The sequence below is a fragment of the Muscardinus avellanarius genome (assembly GCF_963383645.1).
Source record: "Muscardinus avellanarius genome assembly, chromosome: 21".
Classification (NCBI taxonomy): Eukaryota; Metazoa; Chordata; class Mammalia; order Rodentia; family Gliridae; genus Muscardinus; species Muscardinus avellanarius.
Window position 1 is genome coordinate 4,884,246 of NC_137807.1, and position 19,104 is coordinate 4,903,349.

The 19,104-nt window shown below is 55.4% G+C and overlaps 1 protein-coding gene across 1 annotated transcript; it reads right to left on the reverse strand.

Moving 5' to 3' along the window:
- Nucleotides 1-1,516: 1,516 nt before the first annotated feature.
- SLC15A4 (solute carrier family 15 member 4) lies at nt 1,517-14,235 on the reverse strand (the record flags this gene model as incomplete). The annotated part of the gene is made up of 8 exons (XM_080717608.1): nt 13,684-14,235; nt 9,019-9,314; nt 6,578-6,746; nt 6,207-6,284; nt 5,690-5,858; nt 3,495-3,650; nt 2,097-2,255; nt 1,517-1,665 (listed from the first exon to the last, which is right to left on the reverse strand). The coding sequence occupies exons 1-8, from the start codon at nt 14,230-14,232 to the stop codon at nt 1,517-1,519; spliced, it is 1,725 nt and encodes a 574-aa protein (XP_080573734.1). The 5' UTR covers nt 14,233-14,235.
- Between the last annotated feature and the right edge of the window lie 4,869 nt (nt 14,236-19,104).

Consider the following 19,104-nt stretch of genomic DNA (forward strand, 5'->3'; position numbering starts at 1 on the left):
GCGTCACGAGGTGAGGCAGAGTGCGTCAGCCCAGGAGAGCCGGCCTCCCGGCCGTCTCTGGTGTCCGGTGTGCCCTTTGCTTCTTCGCCTGGTCCCCTCTGCCCAGCCGCGTGCTGCCTGCCCTTCTCACCGTGTCTGTGCCCGTCCTGGGCTGGCAGGAACCTCAAGAGCGGCCTCGCCAGGATACAGGTGCTGGAGCACCAGGAATCGCCAAGGTCAAAGGTCAGGCGTTAGAAGGTTCTCCCAGCATCCCTATCTACAAGGACACCAGAGCTCGTTGCCAGGAAACGGGCAGAGACCAAACGTGGCTCTGCCTGGCTGCTGCCTGGACGTGTCTGTCTGGGGACAATGCCCTTCCCAATGGCAAGGGTGACCGGGTCATGCTGGTGCTAGGGACCCGGCCGGGCCCCCTGGCCAGGGCACGTCAGAGTCCGTCCTGAGCGTAGCACCGGGGCAGCTGCGCCATAAAGGAAACCTCGGTTTTGGTGACGCAGGCTAATGGCTTAGTGAGCAGCGCATCTGCGGAGCGGCTAACTCCTGGAGCAGGGTTCAACCCTTTTTCTTTCTTGAAGTAGACTCACGCCTCCTGCCCCAGAGAACACGTGGCCGGTGAGAGCCCTCTGCCTCGGCCCTGCTTCCTCCTGGCCAGACGCCCGGTGGCTTTTCTATGCTCCCTATCAAGAGTGGGGGCTTTGCTATTTTTGTTCGGTGTCTTTCTTACTTCCTCCAAATATAAAGCTGCACTTTAACAAGAGGCCCAAGTGCTCTGCTAGGGAAATTAAAGGGCTGCGTGTCAGGAGCAGCGCCGGCCGGCCACCACACCTTCCTCAGTCCCCAGCCCGAGAAACGCCAGGCCTCCAACAGGACGGTCCTCGCCCAGCAGCACGCAGATGAGAGAAATCACTCCAGGGCCGGCCTGGGTCTCACACTCGAGATGCTTTTATATAATGAATTTATACAAAAATACAGCAACAAACACAAAATCGCTTAGTCGACAAACTCAGGACCCCAGACGTGTTAATACAGAGGCGCCAGTAACTAGTCCAACGGCTACTGCCCGTTTCACTAGCTCCGCCCACACGTGCGCCCTACTGCCGGCCCCCCTCCGCAGCCCCAGCCTCCGCGTCCCCAATGCACAGCGAGGGCTGAGAGCTCTGCCTGGCGCCCTGGTGCCTCGCACCTCGGAGGTCCCAGTCCTGACGCCCTCCTATGAAGCAGCAGTATGGCGAAGCGGACCCGTGGCGGGAGGGGCCTCCAGGCGCAGCCTCTGCTCCTCCCCACCGAGTCAGGCCAGCGGCGGCTGCCCGGCTGTGAGCCGACGGAGAAACCTGCCCTCCATCTACAGGTTCTGCCAAAGAGCAAACACAGGCGCAGGGGAACAGCCCTGAAAGCGGCGTGCCGGAAGCCGGCCCTCCCCTGCTCCGGGTGGCAGGACAGGCCGCAGGGAGGCTGAGCCACGGCTGCAAGAGGGCAGGCGGCCCGCGGTCACGTAGAGGTCCAGGCGCGCGGCTCCAGGTCAGGTCCTCCCGCCGGCAGCGGCCCCGTCCGCTCTGGATCTCTGGTGGTCGTACCTCACAGAGACGACGAGGAAGAGCAGCAGGGTGGCGCCTTGGATGGCGGCCAGGAGGAAGAAGTAGTAGTTCAGATGGCAGCCGTTGATGTTGCCTGGAGGAGAGAGGTGGTCAGCACGCGGAGGCGGGTCGCCAGCACCCGCCGGGGGCTTCTCACCACAGCCGGCAGCCGCAATCCAGAGTACACCCTGCGGCCTCCAGCCCTGGCAGCCCCGACCCACGCCCAGGGCTCTGCACCCTGGACAGGCCTCGCCTGGCCCAGGAGGGAGGAGCGCGGTGACCACTGAGCGCTGGCTGCCTGTGGCCCCAGCCCCCGGGCGGCTGCAGCCGGGCGAGCACATGGGTGCAGAGCCAGGCCCGCCGAGCGCTTTCTGCTTGCCCTCCAAAGCAGCCTCTCGGCTTCTTTAGAAAGTGAGACTCCTGAATGGCTGCGTGGGCCGAACAACGCTCAACTTCCCCTTTCTATCTGAGCACTTAGAGACAACGCGATGCAGGCCCCAGCGCCCCAGAGCAGGCCCCGCTCACCGAAGTCCGTGTGGCTGCTCATCCAGCCGATGGCTCTGACGGACACCAGCGCCAACAGGCCTGAGCCCACGAAGGAGCCCACGCCGGAGAAGAAGAAGAACAGCCCCATCACGGCGCTCTGCATGGACTTGGGGGCGGCCGAGTAGGCGAACTCCAGACCTAGGGAGAGCGAGCGAGGCGGTCAGCGCCGGGAGGAACAGGCCAGAGCCGGAGCTCCTGCCCACCTGCAACACAAGGGAGGCCTGTGCCGCAGCGCGCTTTGCTTCTTTCAGAAAGGGTTTATTAAAGAAATAACATTTCCTTATGTTCTCTGTGTAATAGGAGTTTATGTAGCTCGTCTGGTTTCGGGGTAGCTAACTTTAATTGCTGTGTGTGTGTGGGGGGGGGCGGGCTGAATCTAGGGCTTTACAATGCTAGTGCCACCACGCTACTAACCCTCCACCCCCACCCCCTGCCTTAACTCTTGAGGCAGGATCTTGCTTTGCTGAGGCTGGTCTTGAACTTGTAATCCTCATGCCTCAGCCTCCTAAACTGCTGGGATTACAGGCATGCCCACTATGCCCAACCAGAATTGAATTTAATAAAAAAAAAATTTTAGAGCGGGCGTGCTGGCTCACTCTTGTAATCCCAACACTTGGGAGGCTGAGACAGGAGGATCGCACGGCTTTGAAGCCAGCCTCAGCTACTTAGCAAGGTCTCAGCAACTTAGTGAGACCCTGTTTCCAAATAAAATACAAAAGAGGTTTGGGAGTGTAGCCCAGAAGTAGAAAGCCTCCGGGTTCTACCCCCAGTAGCACACATACGTATTTTTAAAGTAATTTCAGCAGATACACCTAAAACTTCAGATCCTTCCAGGCATGGTGGTGCATGCCTATCATTCTGGTACTTGCGGCTGAGACCCGAGGACTGCAGGCTCAAGGCCAGCTTCAGCCACTGAGCACCCTATTTATTCAAAACAGAATAAACAGGGCTGGGGCTGTCGCTCTGCGGTAGAGCCCCTCTGGGCTCAGTTAGTTCCCAGCAACAAGAACAAAATAGTAAGAGTAACTAGACTTGAAGACACACGGTGTGTTCTAAATGGAAGAGCGCCTGCTGTGACGTGCTCCACACATACTGCGGCCCGCAGCGGCGTGTGCCCCTTCAGAGCTGCACCCCCAGAGCACGGAGCCGCACGGGCCAGACCTCTGCAGGCAGGCAGCAGGCAGGCCTGCTCACACACTTTCCTTTCTCTCCTCCCCATGGCACCCGTGAGGTAGGTCGTGGCCATCTGCGGAAATGCTCCGGGAATGCTGTGCTTACATCAAGGAGAACCTCACCAGAGCCCCGCATCTCCTTCCCGGTCCGTTTTCGAAACCCCAACTCCTGGTCGGGAAGCCGGGCCGACCCCAGCGCGCTCACCTGCTATGCTGGCAAATATCTCGCTGATGCCGATCAGCAGGTACTGCGGCACCTGCCACCAGATGGGCAGGTCTGCGGCGTAGTAGACCACCTTGCCGATGGTCTGGTTGACGGTCTTCTCTCTGACCAGGCCCAGCCGCTTGCTCTCCAGGATTCCTAGAATCGACAGCAGGCCGGGAGCCCGTATGAACATCTGCGGTCAACTGCCAAGCCAGAAGCTCGCGGCCAGACACCGGCGACCGGGAAGTGCGTGGCTGTTGGTACCTCGTGGGAGCCGCGGCCCGAGCCCAGCCCTGCCGCCGTCGCCTCCTGTAGGGCAGCGGGGCCATGGCTCACACAGAACGCCGCTCGCCGGGTTAGTTTACCCTCAGAAGCTAGGCCGCTCAAGCCTATCCTTCTGTGTCTTAAACAGGAGCGAAGGAATGCTGGATCGTGCTCCCAACTACGGGGTCGTAGTGCTACTTAACTGAGGTAATAAACTTTGGGATGGTTTCGCCACGACAGTTACAAACGAGTGACCCATGGGGATGGCTGTATCGTTATTCTTATGGCAACTACTAAGGCCAATTCCTCGCACGGGTGGGAGCCACCGTCCCGCGGACTCCCGCTCTCGCGAGCCTGGGGTCTCGCTAGGCTGTTACTGCCATGCATCAGGACGACGGCAAGTCACGAGAAAATTTGAAAGCAGCTGGGGGTGTAGCTTAGTGGTAGAATGCCCCTGGGTTCAATCCCCTCCCCAAAAAGAATTTAACTGCAAATGAACTAAAGAAACTTCAATCAATGTTTATACAGGAAAGTACTCGTTTAAAAATGTAGAGGATGAAGCCGGGCGTGGTGGCGCAGGCTTGTAATCCCAGTGCTTGGGAGGCTGAGACGGGAAGACCACGGTTTACGGACAGCCTCAGCTACTTGGTGAGGCCCTCCACAACTTAGTGAGACCCGGTTTCAAAATAAAGAATAAAATAGGGCTGTGGACATAGCTCAGAGGTAGAGTGCCCCTGGATTCCATCCCCAGCACTACAAAAATACAAAAATAAAATAAAAATGTATAGGATGCAGGTGGGTGAGAGGCGGGCAGAGTGCAGGCGGCCTGCCGGGGCCACACAAGTTCGGGGACCTTGGGGCCGTCCACGCTGCTCTCAGCCTCAGCCATCAATGAAACCCAAAGAGGAGATGGAAGATAGGAGTCAGCTGGAGCCTAGAAGATGCCCGGGAGATGGGGGATGCCTGCTCTCCCTGGAGCAGGAGCCCTCCCTGGACCTCTGGCCACTGTGGCCTGAGGGCAGAGAGGGTGCCCACCCTGGGAGCAGGGGCGCCGCGGAGCCAAGCTGAGCCCGGGCAGGCAGGACAGCTGTCCCTGCCTGGCAGCTGGGCCATGCTGGCCTGAGAGCCACCACTCTGGAGGGAGACAGGGTTGTAAAGAGGTCGAGGTCGCACAGGAAAGCCTCAGCCAGACAGGCCCCACCTAATGATCTAGCTGACCGGGAGGCAATGCAGTGGTCATCTAAACGTCCACCTTCTAGCACGTGGATTTCCAGAGCCCAGGGGCGAGTCCCTCCGAAGCTGCTCAGTGACTGTCCACTGGTGGGCCTGGGCGGCTGGAGGGAGGGGCTGAAACCCCTTCCCAGCAGCACTCAACTCTAGACCCGCAACTGCAGGTGCACACCGTCAACTCAGGGGTACCAGCTTCTCCTCTTAGATAACTAAGGTATTTTATGGCTCAGTAACTTCCAGAAATCTGAAGCAAAATAAAAAAGACAGCAAGACCTCGGCCTTATGAGCCAAGCAGGGGAGGGGCAGGGTCTTGGGAGAATCCCGCACTGGCACAGGTACTCTACTGAGGGCTAGTTCTCGAGAGGTGTTTTTACTGGACGGGGGGTACCATCCAAGAGTCTGTAACAATCTGATAGGACCTTCCTCCCTGGAAAGATACACACATTTTATATAAAAATGGAAAAGGTCTGTGGGCCTGTGACGCCTCTGGTAGACCCGGGCTGGGCTCAGGGGCAGGCGACTGCCCGGGCTGACACGCGGAGCACCGCAGCTTCCAAGCAGCTGCTCTGCACCCGCTCCAGCAGGCACACCGCCCCAAGGAGCCCTGAGCACCGCTACAGCTTCACAGCTCCCAAAGCGAACACACACACTCTTTGGGCTGGAGGAGGCCTGGGGCCAGGCAGGCACGGCAGAGCGCTCACCCGCAGCAAAGGCCGAGCACATCACGAAGAACATCCCCACGGCAATCCTCTTCAGGGACGAGGGCAGCAGGCCGTGTCTCCGCAGCACGGGGTCCACCAGCTTGTCCTTGAGCGGGATGAGCAGGAGGATGAGCACGGCGTCGAACATGGTGAGCCAGGCTGCCGGGAACTGCGAGATCAGAGCAGGTGGTGCTCAGGCCTCGGCTCCCCCGGACGAAGCAGCCAGGCCACACCCCGGGCGTCCCTGGGGAGCAGCGCGCCCAGACCCCAGGACCGGAGGCTGGCTTCTGCAACCATCTGTGCCTTTTCTGCTATGCTCTGGGGAAGAAGTCAGGTAAAACACTAACTAGCACTTAATTGGCAGGAGTCAACTTAATCTGCGAGCGGAGAGCAACAGGAAGACGCGTGCCATGGCCGGGGAGGGCCGGCTTCAGGGGCTGCTGCAGCGGAAGGCGCCTCCACGGTGGGGGTCTGTCCACCCTACACCCCGGCCGTGGCGGGGGCCCGGCATCCTTACCGTGTGCGGGGTGGTCGTGATACTTGAGATTTCTGGGATCTTCAGGTGAAGACTCTGCAGTACATATGTGGTCTGCATCTAGGCACAGACAGCGGTTGTTACGCGTGAACAGGCTTGCCGCTCAGAGACCGCGGCGCCCCCATCCGTGCGGGGCAGCACAGCGACCCCGCTGCTTAGAGATGACAAGCCAGCTGGCAGGTCTCCACCTCTGGAAAAGAGCCACTGGTACTCTGAATGGCAACTGAGTTAGTGCAGGGCCGGGAACCAGAGGCCGCGGCACGGCTTCCTCTAGAAGAGCCTCCACCGTGTCCAGGCAGACAAGGGAGCCCACGGCCACAAGACAGGTCCCAGGCGCGGCCGCCGCCACTCACTTGGAAATACACCGTCCAGTAGGGCGTCAGAGCCAAGAACACGGGTACGATCTTGACCAGAGCTTTCACGTCCTCCACCTGGTCTTCCGCGAACGGCCCTCCGCAGGACATCTTACATGAATCAAACAGACTGTGTTTAGAGGACTGCGGAAAGACGCCAACACCTTCACTTTGGGAACAAAACGGACAATTAGTTTTCTTCCCCCGCCCCCCCGCAATCAATTATTTGGTAACAATTCAGGTTTGGGGCAGGAGTCCTGCTCACACACGTCTGCCCTAACTCCTCACTCACTGGCTGGACACGCCCCAGGAGGGCCAGCCAGGGGCAGGACACGCTCGGAGGGCGGCTGCTCAGCGCTGCGCTAGGAAAGCGGACACCTTCAGCCTGCACACTCAGAGTGCAGAAGTCAGGAAGCCCAGCACCGTGACCTGGTGATGGTGAGCTCAGCAGGGCCCGCCGAGCACTGCCACCTGCCAGCGCGGCCCCGCTGTGCTCTGGAGACCGAGGACAAAGCACTGTTCCTGCCCTTAGGAACGGAGTCTAGTGGGGAAGCACTGGGGGCACTAAAAGAGAACCTCTAAACTGCAAAGACATTATTCACGTTCGTACTTGGAAACATGTTAAGTTCTCCAAGTCGCTGCTCTTGTTCCAACAGGGAACTCCAGTCCTGGAGCACCCGCCAGGCCCGGACTTCCCACCTCTCTAGCTCTTCAGAGACGCCTGGTGCGCAGCAGCAACCCACCCTGCAGTCTCCGCGGCCGCTTTCCCAGTCGTAGCAATACTAGAGCTGCAGGTCTGAACCTCGCTCCGTGCCTGCCGCCTCAGGGCAGAGCAGAGCCCTCAACCCAGCGGCTAGGCCTCAGCCGTCCAGCTCCACGTGGCAAGGCCGACTCGGGCCTTCCAGTCTCACTTGACATCAGGTTCCACATCTCCAAAACGGGCCGGCCAGGACCACAGCCGAGGTGCTGAGATGAGGAAGGCCGCACGGCGTGCCCCCGGGACTCCTGAAGGCCACCCGTGGGCTGGGCAGAGCTGCCCACCTCGCCACAGCAGAAGGGTGCTGGCAGCGCACCACCTCCACGGGGCGGAAAGGAGGCCTGGCGAGGTCCTGGCCCAGGCCGCACAGGCGGCCACGTGTAGGACAGCTGCCGGCTCTTCACGCCGTCGACGTCCCTTCACTTCTGCCCCAGGCAACCTCCAAAACAAGCTTCAAGAGAGGAGTCTCCTAAACGCAAGCAGCTCCCACCCCATCTGTCTAAACGCAAGCAGCCCTCCAGCCTCGTCCCACACCATCTGTGTGGAGATGGAAGCCCCTGCTCGCTTGTACAGCAGACCGCCAGGGAACACCAGCGCACCGAGGCTTCGGGCTCCTGAAAGACGTGGCGTGCCCGAGGAGCTACAGAACAAACGTCCAACAACACTCTCATCCAGCGGCGTCGTGGGCAGAATGTTAGTGCCTGCTGCCGAGCAGAGACGGACTCCTAAACCCTCTGCAGTGTGTCCTACCACTGCACGTCTTGAACCACCAGGAGGGCGAGCCTGTCAGACGCCATGGGAGGGGCCCAGAAGCGCTCAGAGACAGGGCGCCCACCACAAGGGCTGGCCGCAGGGGCTACATCGGCGCAGGGCCCTCGGCGGTCACCCTGGCTCCGAGGACAGGGCAGTGGGCCTGCAGGACCCCCCGGCAGAAGAGCCGTCAGGCCTGAGGATGCGGCGCTGACGCCCCAAGATGCATGCGCAGCTCTGCCTCAGAGACTGCCAGGACCTCCTAGGCCGACGGGCATGGTCCCCAGGCTCATGGCTGCACCTGGGCCACTGCCGGTCACAGCGCTTGAGCTAGGCCCACACCACAGAAACAGACAGAAGAGGTGAGCTCTCCGAAGCCACAGCACAGAGATGTCTGAGGTCTGTTCTCAGGCTAAGTTCTGGGATTCTCCTTATCAGACTGCATATACAGGACCATCTGTCAGTCTTCTGGGGACATGGCGAGGCTCCCAGGACACAGGCCCTTCTGTTTTAAGAGTTCAGTTCATGGGACTCTCTACCAGAGCTGGGTCAGTCTCACACTCTCAAGCACACCTCCAAATCCTGCTACCGTGCCCTCCGTCTGCGTGACTGCGTGACCCTGGACCAGGAGCCCGAGTGGACATGACAGACCACGCACTTTGCTTCTGAAAGATGGCACCAACTAAGTAGGCAATGGCTTGGCTTCTCGATAACGGTATCTCAAAGTGTGTTGAAATAAAACACCAAACAGAAACGTGTACTGTCTCCTCTAGGCCCTTGGCCAACCCCTTTATGATCCGCCGCTCACGGCGGGGAGCGTCCCCCTGACCGCAGGGCAGCCCCGCACTCCCTGCTCAGGCGTGGACGGTCCACACAGGCCTCGGCGGCCCGCCTCCCGAGGGGAGCCCCCCACCCACGAGAAGCGCACACTCACCCGCTGCCCCGGTGAGTGTGTCTCCGCCGCCGGGCGCAGCACGAGTACGTCAGTATCTTGAAGACGTCAGTGAAGGCGCTGCCGTCAGGGGGCTTGGTGATGAAGGCGCTCTGGCCGCACAGGAAGATCAGAAAGGCCACAGCCACGCAGACCGCGGGGATCAGGTACCCCACGAAAAAGCTCACGTTCTGCTGCACGTAGGCGATGCCTCCCAGCGAGAGGATGGCCCCCAGGTTAATGCTCCAGTAGAACCAGTTGAAGAACCTGCGCGTGGCCTCAGGGCCGCGGTCTCTGACCTAGGGACACCAGAGGCGCTCGGTCGTCCTGTTCGAGACAGGGCTGCACCGTGTTGTCCAAGATCATCTTCAAAGGGCTCAAGAAGCCCTCCCTCCTTCCCTCCCTCCCGGGGAGCGCCCAGGAGGCACGCGAGGCCCAGCAGACGCCCGGCAAGCCCCCTCGGGGGCACCTGGCCTTTTACATCCGGTGGACGCTGCGGGAATGAGCGCTGTCCACAGTCCCGGCCAAGGCCAGCGCTAACGCGTCTCACTGCATCACAGATCTATGGGGTGACAGGAGCATTCCACCACTCACCCTTCTTCTTCTTCTTGGTTTTTTATAATGCACTTTTATTGGTGCATTATAGTCTCACATCATACTGTACATCGTGCCACAGCCACATACTTGCATCTTTACTATTTTAACACTGGCCCAGGGTCTTGCTAAGCGGCTGAGTCTAGCCTCAAACCTGCGGCCTCCAGTCTCAGCCTCTCAAGTGCTAATTACAAGGTTGCATCAACACCCAACCACTGTCTTGTCCTTAAATCAATGAGTAGGAAAAGCAGAAAATTCCTGTTTTACAACAGACCTGGACCCTGATCCACAGAGCAATCTCTTCTTCCCACTAAGATTTAAATGTGGCTGAAACAACCAGGTATATCATGTAATAAGCATCTTTTTGGCACGCGTATTATCTGATATAGTAGTTTAAGTTGTTTTCTAGGATTAAAGTCGGGATGTAAAATATATAGTCAAAATTAGGTGCACTTCATAAAAACTGGGCAGGGGTCCTGGTGTTTGAACCCAGGGGCACTCCGCCTCTGACCCATGCCCCCAGCCCTTTTTATTTTGAAGCAAGGTTCACCAAGCTGCTGAGGCTGGCAATGAGGTGGTGACCCTCCTCAGCACTAGGATTGTAGGTGTGTGCCACCATGCCCCGCTTCAGCCCAAATGACGAGGCATGCATATTGTCAGGTAAAATGTTTGAATTATATGGTTATAAGCATCTCAAATTAAAACCCAAGTTTGTTTGTTTGTTTTGTGGTACTGTGGATTAAACCTGGGGCATTCTACCTCTGAGCTACACCTCCCACACTCACTACTTTTCTTTTTTTCTTTTTGGAAACAGGGTCTCACTAAGTTGCTGAGGCTGGCCTTGAACACATGATCCTCCTGTCTCAGCCTCCCAAGTCCCGAGATTATTATAAGCAGGCACCACCACAGCCTGCAAAACCCCAAGCTTTATATGAACCACACATTCTCAAGAGTTTAAACTCTTCTCCTTTCCACTTCAGTACTGAACCGAGACCCTAAACCGAATGCAAGCATCACTACTGAATAGTGTGCTCTGAGCGTTTCTTATATCCGGAACACGATGCCTTCTGTGACTTTAAATGCTCTGCAACGGTGGGCGTAAAACTCATCTACACTCAAGACAAACCAAAAAAAGGAAAAATGTGAGCAGGGAACGAGAAGCCACATGTGTGTTTTAACTGCTGAACAAACGTAAAAAGGGAAGAGAGCAGCAGACCATCTAAGGCTAGTCGAGACATAGTGTCCACGTTAATGAAATGTGCCCGGCCTTTCCATCACCCCCGGGACTTGCAGACATCTGCCCACACCGTAGACATATCACCAACGAGGCAAGAACAGGAACGTTCAAAGGGCCCGTGGACTCCTCACCGCAAGACTCCACGCACCCTCATTTCCTGCATGGCCTCTGCGTCAGCTTACTTCAGCTGCGCTAAATTACGCTATCAACTGAACACCATCCCCAGGACCTGCGTAACCACAGCCCAGCCGTTCCTGTAGCCGACGGGAAGCTGGCTGCTATCGTGAGCGCACGCTGCCTGCCGCAGCTCCACTTCCTCCCCGCCGCGTGAAGGCGAGTCAGCAGCTGCCTCCGGCCTGGCCAAGGCAAACAGGCTTTCCACATGACCGGTCAGAAGACACGGCTGAAATCTGGTCAGAAGACACTGCCGAAATCTGTCTGGAGAAGTGAAACTAAGAGGAGAGAATTCAGCACAGCAACTTAAGTAGCTGGAAAACTTCCTTAAAATGGTCAAGTACCATCGTTCTCTCCAGAAAAGAACATTCATGTCTTGTTTTGCTTTTTCTCTTTAAATTTTTCTATCTGTGTGTACAGGTTCCTCTTTCAGATCACTATTTCAAATAATGGATCCATCCATCGAGAATTAACAATCCTGCTGTGCGTCGTGGCACACATTTGTAATCCCAGTACTTGGGAGGCTGAGACAGGAGGATCACACAAGCTCGAAGCCAGCCTCAGCTACTTAGTGAGACCCTGTTTCCAAATAAAATATAAAACAGGTCTGGGAGTGTAGCCCGGAGTTAGAAAGCCCCTGGGTTCCACCCCGAGTACCACAAGAAAAAAAAATTAACAATCGTGAGCCAGACATGGCGGCACATGCCTGTAATCCCAGTAACTGGGAGGTCAAGGAGGATCACAGGTTCAAGGCCAGCCTCAGCAACTTAGGGAAACCCTGTTTCAAAATAATAATATTTTTTTAAAAGGGCTACTGCTGAAATTCAAAGGTAGAATGTTCCTGGGTTCAATCCCCAGTATCAAGGAGAAGAAAGGAGAGAGAGGTTGGATAGAGAGGCATAAAAAGTAAGCAGATCTCCTCTAAGAGGGGGCCGCAGCAAGCCAACTCGCCCTGTGCTGGAGAACAGCCGGGCGGGCTTCCCGCCTTCCCACTGGGCTCTCCAAACCCCAAGACCTGTCCAGAGCAGGCACTCTGCCACAAGGTGCTAACTTCCACTAGATATGTTTATGGAGATTTCACTTACATAACCATAAATTTACCCTTGAAAAGTATGCCACCGGTCTCTAGCTCACTCTGGGCTGGGAGACCACCAGCACCTGGCCTGCCTCACTCCCGGCACTGCTGGCCCTTCCCAGGCGCTGCTGACAGCCATGGCTCGGCTTGTGCTCTGCCTACCCCGGCCTTCCCGTGCCCATGATGCACTGTCATCTAACATGTGGCCAGTCACATCGGCCCAGGGCCCAAGGAGCAGGGCTCCAAACAGCAGGCAGGCCAATCCCAGCATGCCTTGCACCTGCCGCCACGCCTGCCCAGTTTTCTTCTTTCCAGAGTGCAGAGTGGCCCTTCTTCAGGCCTGGTAACTTGTAAAAGACAAGTAAAAAGCAAGGCTCTCCTTTTAAGAGCCACATTTAAAAACAATCAACAGAGTGCATATTCTGTCGACTCCTTCAAGATAAACGCTACAGGATCATGCATCCACCCTTCAATACACCTCTACCGTGTACTGACGAGCACTAGCCTCTGAGTGTGACTGCCTGCGTCCAGAGCCTGCTCTGTGCACCGCTGGGCCGCCCACTCCCTGTGAGACAGACTTGACCACAGGACACACAACTGCTAAGCTGTGGAGGCTGGCTTTGAACCTGCGATCCTCCAGTCTCAGCCTCCCAAGTCCTGGAATCTCAGACATGTGCCACCTTGCCTGCCTCTATGTCCCTAATTTTTTTTTTTTTTTTGAGGTAATGAGGATGGAACCCAGGGGCATTCTACCTCCGAGCTACACCCCCTGCTCTATTTTTATTCTTTATTTTTTTGAAACAGGGTCTCACTCAGCTGCGGAGGGCCTCACTATGTAGCTGAGGCTGTCCGTGAACCGCGATCCTCCAGTCTCAGCCTTACAAATGCTGGGATGACAAGCAGGGGCCACCACACCCGGCATCCCTAATCTTTCAATGGCACCCTATCCCCCACTTCAGACCCAGGCCCCCATCACACTGTCTGGGCTGCTTTTCAAAACCTGTCTGCTAGAAGCCTTCCTCCCCCAGCCAGGTCCTCCGGGGGGGGGGGGGCTCCTCTTCCTCCAATGGCATCCACTTGGACCAGATGCAGGGGGGCAGGCTCCATCAGCCCTAGAGGGATGCGCCCGACGGGCGGGGTCTTCCCCGGCTTCTGCAGGCCTTCAGAACCAGGTGCAGGGGAGACCTGCTTTCGGATTCCGCCAGCACTAGAGAGGGCACGCCCATCAGGTGAGGGCTGCCCCGGCTTCCGCAGGCCATCGGGCCAGATGCAGGGCGCAGACGAGATCAGCTTCTTGGATTCCACCAGCACCAGAAGGATGCTCCCATCGAGCGGGGACCTCCCCCGCTACCTGCACCCGGCCCGGCCGGCTGCAGGTGGGCTGGGTGTGAGCCCACCGACTCTGAGACTCCACCGGAACTACAGATGGACTCTCCCTTCGAGCGGGAACCCCTCCCTCCTCCCGCGGTCCAGGGGGCCGGCTGCAGGTGGGCTGGGTGTGAGCCCATCGACTCTAGGGATGGACCCTCCCTAGCCCCGCGTTCCGGGCTCCCCGGGCCGGAGGGCGGGGCGGCGGGCGCGCGCTCACCTGGTCGGCGCCGAAGGGCGTGATGTTGGCCTTGACGGTGGCCACGCCCAGGCCCACGAGCGCCAGCCCCGCGAAGGTGGCGGGCGCGCAGAGGCGCGGCGCGGCGGCGGGGCAGGCGGCCGTGCCGTTGGGGTAGGGCGCCGAGCAGTTGAGCACGGGCGCCGGGCGCGGGGCGCCGCAGAGCAGGGCGCGCGGGCCGGGCGCGGCCAGCAGCGGGAAGGCCAGCATGCCCAGCGCGTAGAGCGCCAGGCTGAGCAGGATGGCGCGCGCCCGGCCGAGCCGCGCGTCGGCCAGCCAGCCGCCGAAGGGCGAGCCCAGGTAGGTGAGGCCCATGAACAGCAGCAGCGCCTGGCTGGCCTGCGCGCCCTCCCAGTTGAACGGCGCGCCGTTCAGGAACAGCACCAGGTTGGACGTGACGCCGTAGAAGGCGGCGCGCTCCAGCAGCTCGGCCAGCAGCACCGCCCCGCAGGCCGCGCGCCGGCCCGCGAAGGCCGCCGCCGACGCCCGCCGCGCCCCGAGCAGCGGCGCCCGCTCGCCCGCGCCCTCCATGCCGCTCCCAGCAGGCGCCGCGCCGCGCTCTCGCGAGACCGGCCGCCCGGCCCGCGCTTCCGGTCCCGCCCCGGAAGTCCGCCTGGCGGCAGGTCGACTTCCGGTCCCGCCCCGGAAGTCCGGCTGGCGGCCGACCCGCTGCCGGGATCGCCTATTTCGGGCCGGAGGAGTCCCCCGGCTTCCGCTAAGCGCTGACTTGGGAGTGACGTCACGGCCTTTCTGCCCCGCCCGCGCGTCACGCTCCGAGCGCCTGCCCCGGGTCACGTGAGGGCCGAGGCGCCGGCCGCTGGTTCCGCTTTTTGGTGTCCTGGGTTTTTCCCAGTTGCCCCTGCGCGGCGCCCCTCGGCCCAGCCCAGCTTCACGCCCCGGGCTAGAGTCGAGGCTCAGACCACGCTCAGGTCGGGGACTCTCCTTGGATATAGGAGTTGTCATAAGTTTTATTGCGGGAAGTTGCCGTCCCAACTAGTCTTCTCTGGCTGCAAACAATCTAAGTATAAGCAGAAAACTGAAGTTGAAAAAAATAAAAGCAGCCGACTCATGGAACTGAATCAGGTCTTATATTGTTGGGCCCAAGCCAAGCCAAAGTCACATGAAGCTTTTTTTTCCCCTCTCTCTTTCCATACTAGGGATTGAACCCAGGAGCATTCTACCTCCGAACTATACCCCTGGCCCTGTTTTTTGTTTTGTTTTGTTTTAATTTGGAAACAGGGTCTAAGTTGCAGAGGGCCATACTAGGTAGCTGAGGCTGGCCTCGAACCTGCGATCCTCCTGTCTCAGTCCCCAAGTACTGGGATTACAAGTGTGCGCCACCGCGCCAAGCTTAGAAAAACAATTGTGTTTTGTATGCGTTCATATGTATGGTGTTGGAGATTGAACCCAGTGCTTGTACATTTGACCTAGAACCCAGGATTGTTCCACCTCAGAGCTCCACCCCAGCCCTTTTTTATTGAACAGGGTCTTGCTAGGTTGCTGAGAATCGCACTACTTTCAGAGACTACTCTTGACATCTCTACTTGGGTGCTCTGTCTCCTATGTTTTAAAACTCATAGGATGCTAGGTATGGTGTTGCACACCGGTCATCCCAGTACTTGAGAGGCTGAGACAAGGATCATAGGTTCCAGGCCAGCCTCAGCTACTTAGTGAGACCCTGCAAACAAAGAAAAAAAAAAAAAAAACCAAACATATAGGGCTGGAGGTGTAGCCCTGAGGTAGAATAACCCTGGGTTTAATCCGCAACACCACACACGCACGCACGCACGCACGCACGCACGCACGCACGCACACACGCTCCTTACAATAAAGGGGTTTCCAGTCCCTAGGGTAAAACACCCTGATCCAAGCTCCTCAGAGCTAAGTAAGAACAGACCTTATTTTGGATAAACAGAAAGAAGAAATTCTTTCTGTAGAGACTGCGATTTTAAAAACTCAAGCCTGGAGCTGCCATCTTGTGAAAACCAAGAACTAAGCTACCCAAAGAAGGCAGAGATGCAAAGCTTTCTTTCAAAAAGACATCTTGAAGCCAGATATGGTGGTGCACACTTGTAATCCCAGTCCCTGGGAGGCTGAAACAGGAGGATCACAGGTTTGTGACCAGCCTCAGCTACTTAGGCCCTCTGCAACTTAGTGAGACCCTGTTTCAAAATAAAGAATAAAAAATAGGGCTGGGGGTGTAGCTCATTATTGGAAAAAAAAAAAGTTAAATCTTGTAGGGCTGGGTTCTGGTCTTAGACCAAAGTAACTTTCTTCCAGACAGTTCATCACGAGCCCAAATATTCTCTATTTCATTAAGCAAATGTGATTTTTCTGTCACTTGGAATTGAAAAAGTTTCAATAGTACAATCAGTGCATACATATGCATGTACACAGAAAATGATTCAGACACTTTTTCACAAAGATAAACCAAAATACACACCAGTAGTTTTACTTTATTTTTATTTTTATTATTATTATTTTTTTTTTAGTACTGGGGATTGAACCCAGGGGCATTCTATCTCTGAGCTATACCCCCAGCCCTTTTTTTCTTTATTTTGAAACAGGGACTCACTAGGTTGCGGAGGGCCTCGCTATGTAACTGAGGCTGGCCACAAACATGCAATTCTCCTGTCTCAGACTCCCAAGTACTGGGATTACAAATATGCACTACCATGCTCAGCTCACCAATAATATTTATTTATTTATTTTTTATTTATTTATTTATTTATTTATTTATTTATTTATTTATTTATTTTTGGTGGTACTGGGAATGGAACCAAGGGGCCTTCTACCTCCAGGCTACACTCCCAGACCTATTTTATATTTTATTTGGAAACAGGGTCTCTTAAGCCAGCCGAGGCTGGCTTTGAACCTGTGCGATCCTCCTTTCTCAGCTTCCCAAGCGCGGGGATTACAAACGTGCGCCACCACGTCCGGCTTCACCAGTAATTTTAAAATGTGGACAGGAAAGCCATGTTTGGTCCACTGGTCTGAAAAATACTGTTGGTTGGGGAAGGGCTACACCAGTGATGTGTGCCTCTACCATCTTGCACCCCAGTAAGATGTATGACTACAATGCACCAATAAAAAACTTAAAAAACAGAAAATGCTTCTTGTTGGCAATGTGTCGGGAAATGACTTTGTTCATAAATGCCCAGTAGGAAGGTAAATAACTGCAGCTTTTCTGGACGACAATTAGTCCTTTGATTTAAAATCATGTTTGCCTACCTTTGTTTTTTTTTTTTTTTGTTTTGTTTTTTTTTTTTTTGGTGGTACTGGGGGTGGAACCCCGAGGCTTTCTACCTCCGGGCTATCCTCCCAGACCTATTTTATACTTTATTTGGAAACAGGGTCTAAGTTGCTGAGAGCCTCACTAAGTTGCTGAGGCTGGCTTCGAACCTGTGCGATCCTCCTGTCTCAGCCTCCCAAGCGCTGGGATTACAAGCTCACACTTTCTTTTTTTTTTTTTTTTGCTGGTACAGGGATTTGAACCCAGGGATTTCTACTTCCTACGGACTTATTATTTTTTTTCTTTTTGAAACAAGGCCTCACTAAGTTGAAACTACCATCCTCCTTGAAACTACCATCCTCCTGTCTCAGCCTCTTAATCCTGGGGTTATAGGTGTGTGCCACTGCGCTCAGCTTCAAACTAAATTCAATTCTTCAAACTAAATTAAACAATGTGTGCAGAAATTTAGCGCAAAATATTCATTACAGCTGGGTGTGGTAACCCACGCTTGTAATCCCAGCACCTGAGAGGCCGAGACAGGAGGATCACACAGGTTCGAAGCCAGCCTCAGCTACTTAGTGAGGCTCTCAGCAACTTAGTGAGACCCTGTTTCCAAATAAAATACAAAGTAGGTCTGAGAGTATAGCCTGGAGGTGGAAGAAAAGCCCCTGGGTTCCACCCCCAGTACCACCAATATACATATATACACACACATACATATTCATTACTGTTACAGCCTGGAGTAAGTGAGAGTGAGTGTTACCATTTGGGAGAAACTGTTCCTGGGGACCTCTGTTAGGCTCCCAGAAACTATTCCCATAAAACCGCGGCTTCTTGTCCAGACTCAGGATAGATATGTATTAGTCTGGACTCTTGCTGAAGATTTAAATGAGTTTATTATTACAGATAAAAATACAGGTTGTAGAGCCAGGCGCGGTGGCGCATGCTTGAAATCCCTGCACTTGGGAGGCAGAGACAGGTGGATCGCTCGGGTTCGAAGCCAGCCACGCTGGCTTCAGAGACCCTATATCCAAATTCTTAAAAAGTATAAAAATAGGTCTGGGAGTGTAGCCCGGAGGTAGAAGGGTTTCCGGGAACCTCAGTACCACCAAAAAAATAAAAATAAAATAAAATACGGGTTGTAACTGTTATGGCACCACTAGAAAGAGGGAAAGATAGAGCTTAGAATAAAGCATTACGCCCTAGAGTGACATAGTGGGACGACTCAGAACGAAGTCACCAAAGATTCTGGGACACCGAGTATTTTATAACCGGTCTTCTGACCCTACTAGATCTCTGGGGCAGGTCGTTTGATGTGTAGATGACCTCCCCTGTGTAGGCACAGGCCCGCACATCTTTTGTTACACTGGAGTCTGGGATCCCCCCCATCCTTGAGGAAGTTCGCCTCTCTTTAGAAATGTAAACAGGCCCTAGACCCCTGGGCTTCTCCTTTTCTCTCATTTATCACCCAGGTGCCTGGAAATCTGCAGCCCTTTCCTTGAAGCTCCTGGCTTTTTTTTTTTTTTTTTAACTACTAAAGATATATTTTAAAAATTGGAAATACTTCCCAATACATTTTGAAGCCTCTTCCGAATACTGATACAATTACAATGTTGCCTGCCACTGTTATTAACAGAGCATACTACCAAAACAATGCATAAAATGTTTCTATTGTTTGTAACTACCATGCCAAACAGGAATCAAGCCAGAACAAAAGTAACAACAAAAACATTGCATCCACAATGCCAAACACAAACCAAAACAGAAGAAAAATGACAATGAAAACATTGTATTCATGTAGCAGACTCCAGGAAACACAGTATATTCCCAAGTCACTGAGTTACCTCAAGGCCTGGCCTTACCCAGATCTCAGGTCCACATGTAAAATTATGAAACAGGAGGACCTGCTGGGCATGGTGGCACGTGCCTGTGACCCCAGTCCTTGAGAGGCAGAGACGGGAGGATCACAGGTTCGAAGACAGCCCTAGCAAGTAGTGAGACTCAGCAACCTAATGAGACCCTGTTTCAGAACAAAAGATAAAAAGAGATGGGGACACAGGTCAGAGGTAGAATGCCCTGGGTTCAATCTTCAGCACCCTCCTTCATCCCTCCCCCCAAAAGTACCTACAATTAAAAATTGTGCTGGAATAACCAAGATGCACAGGGCTTAA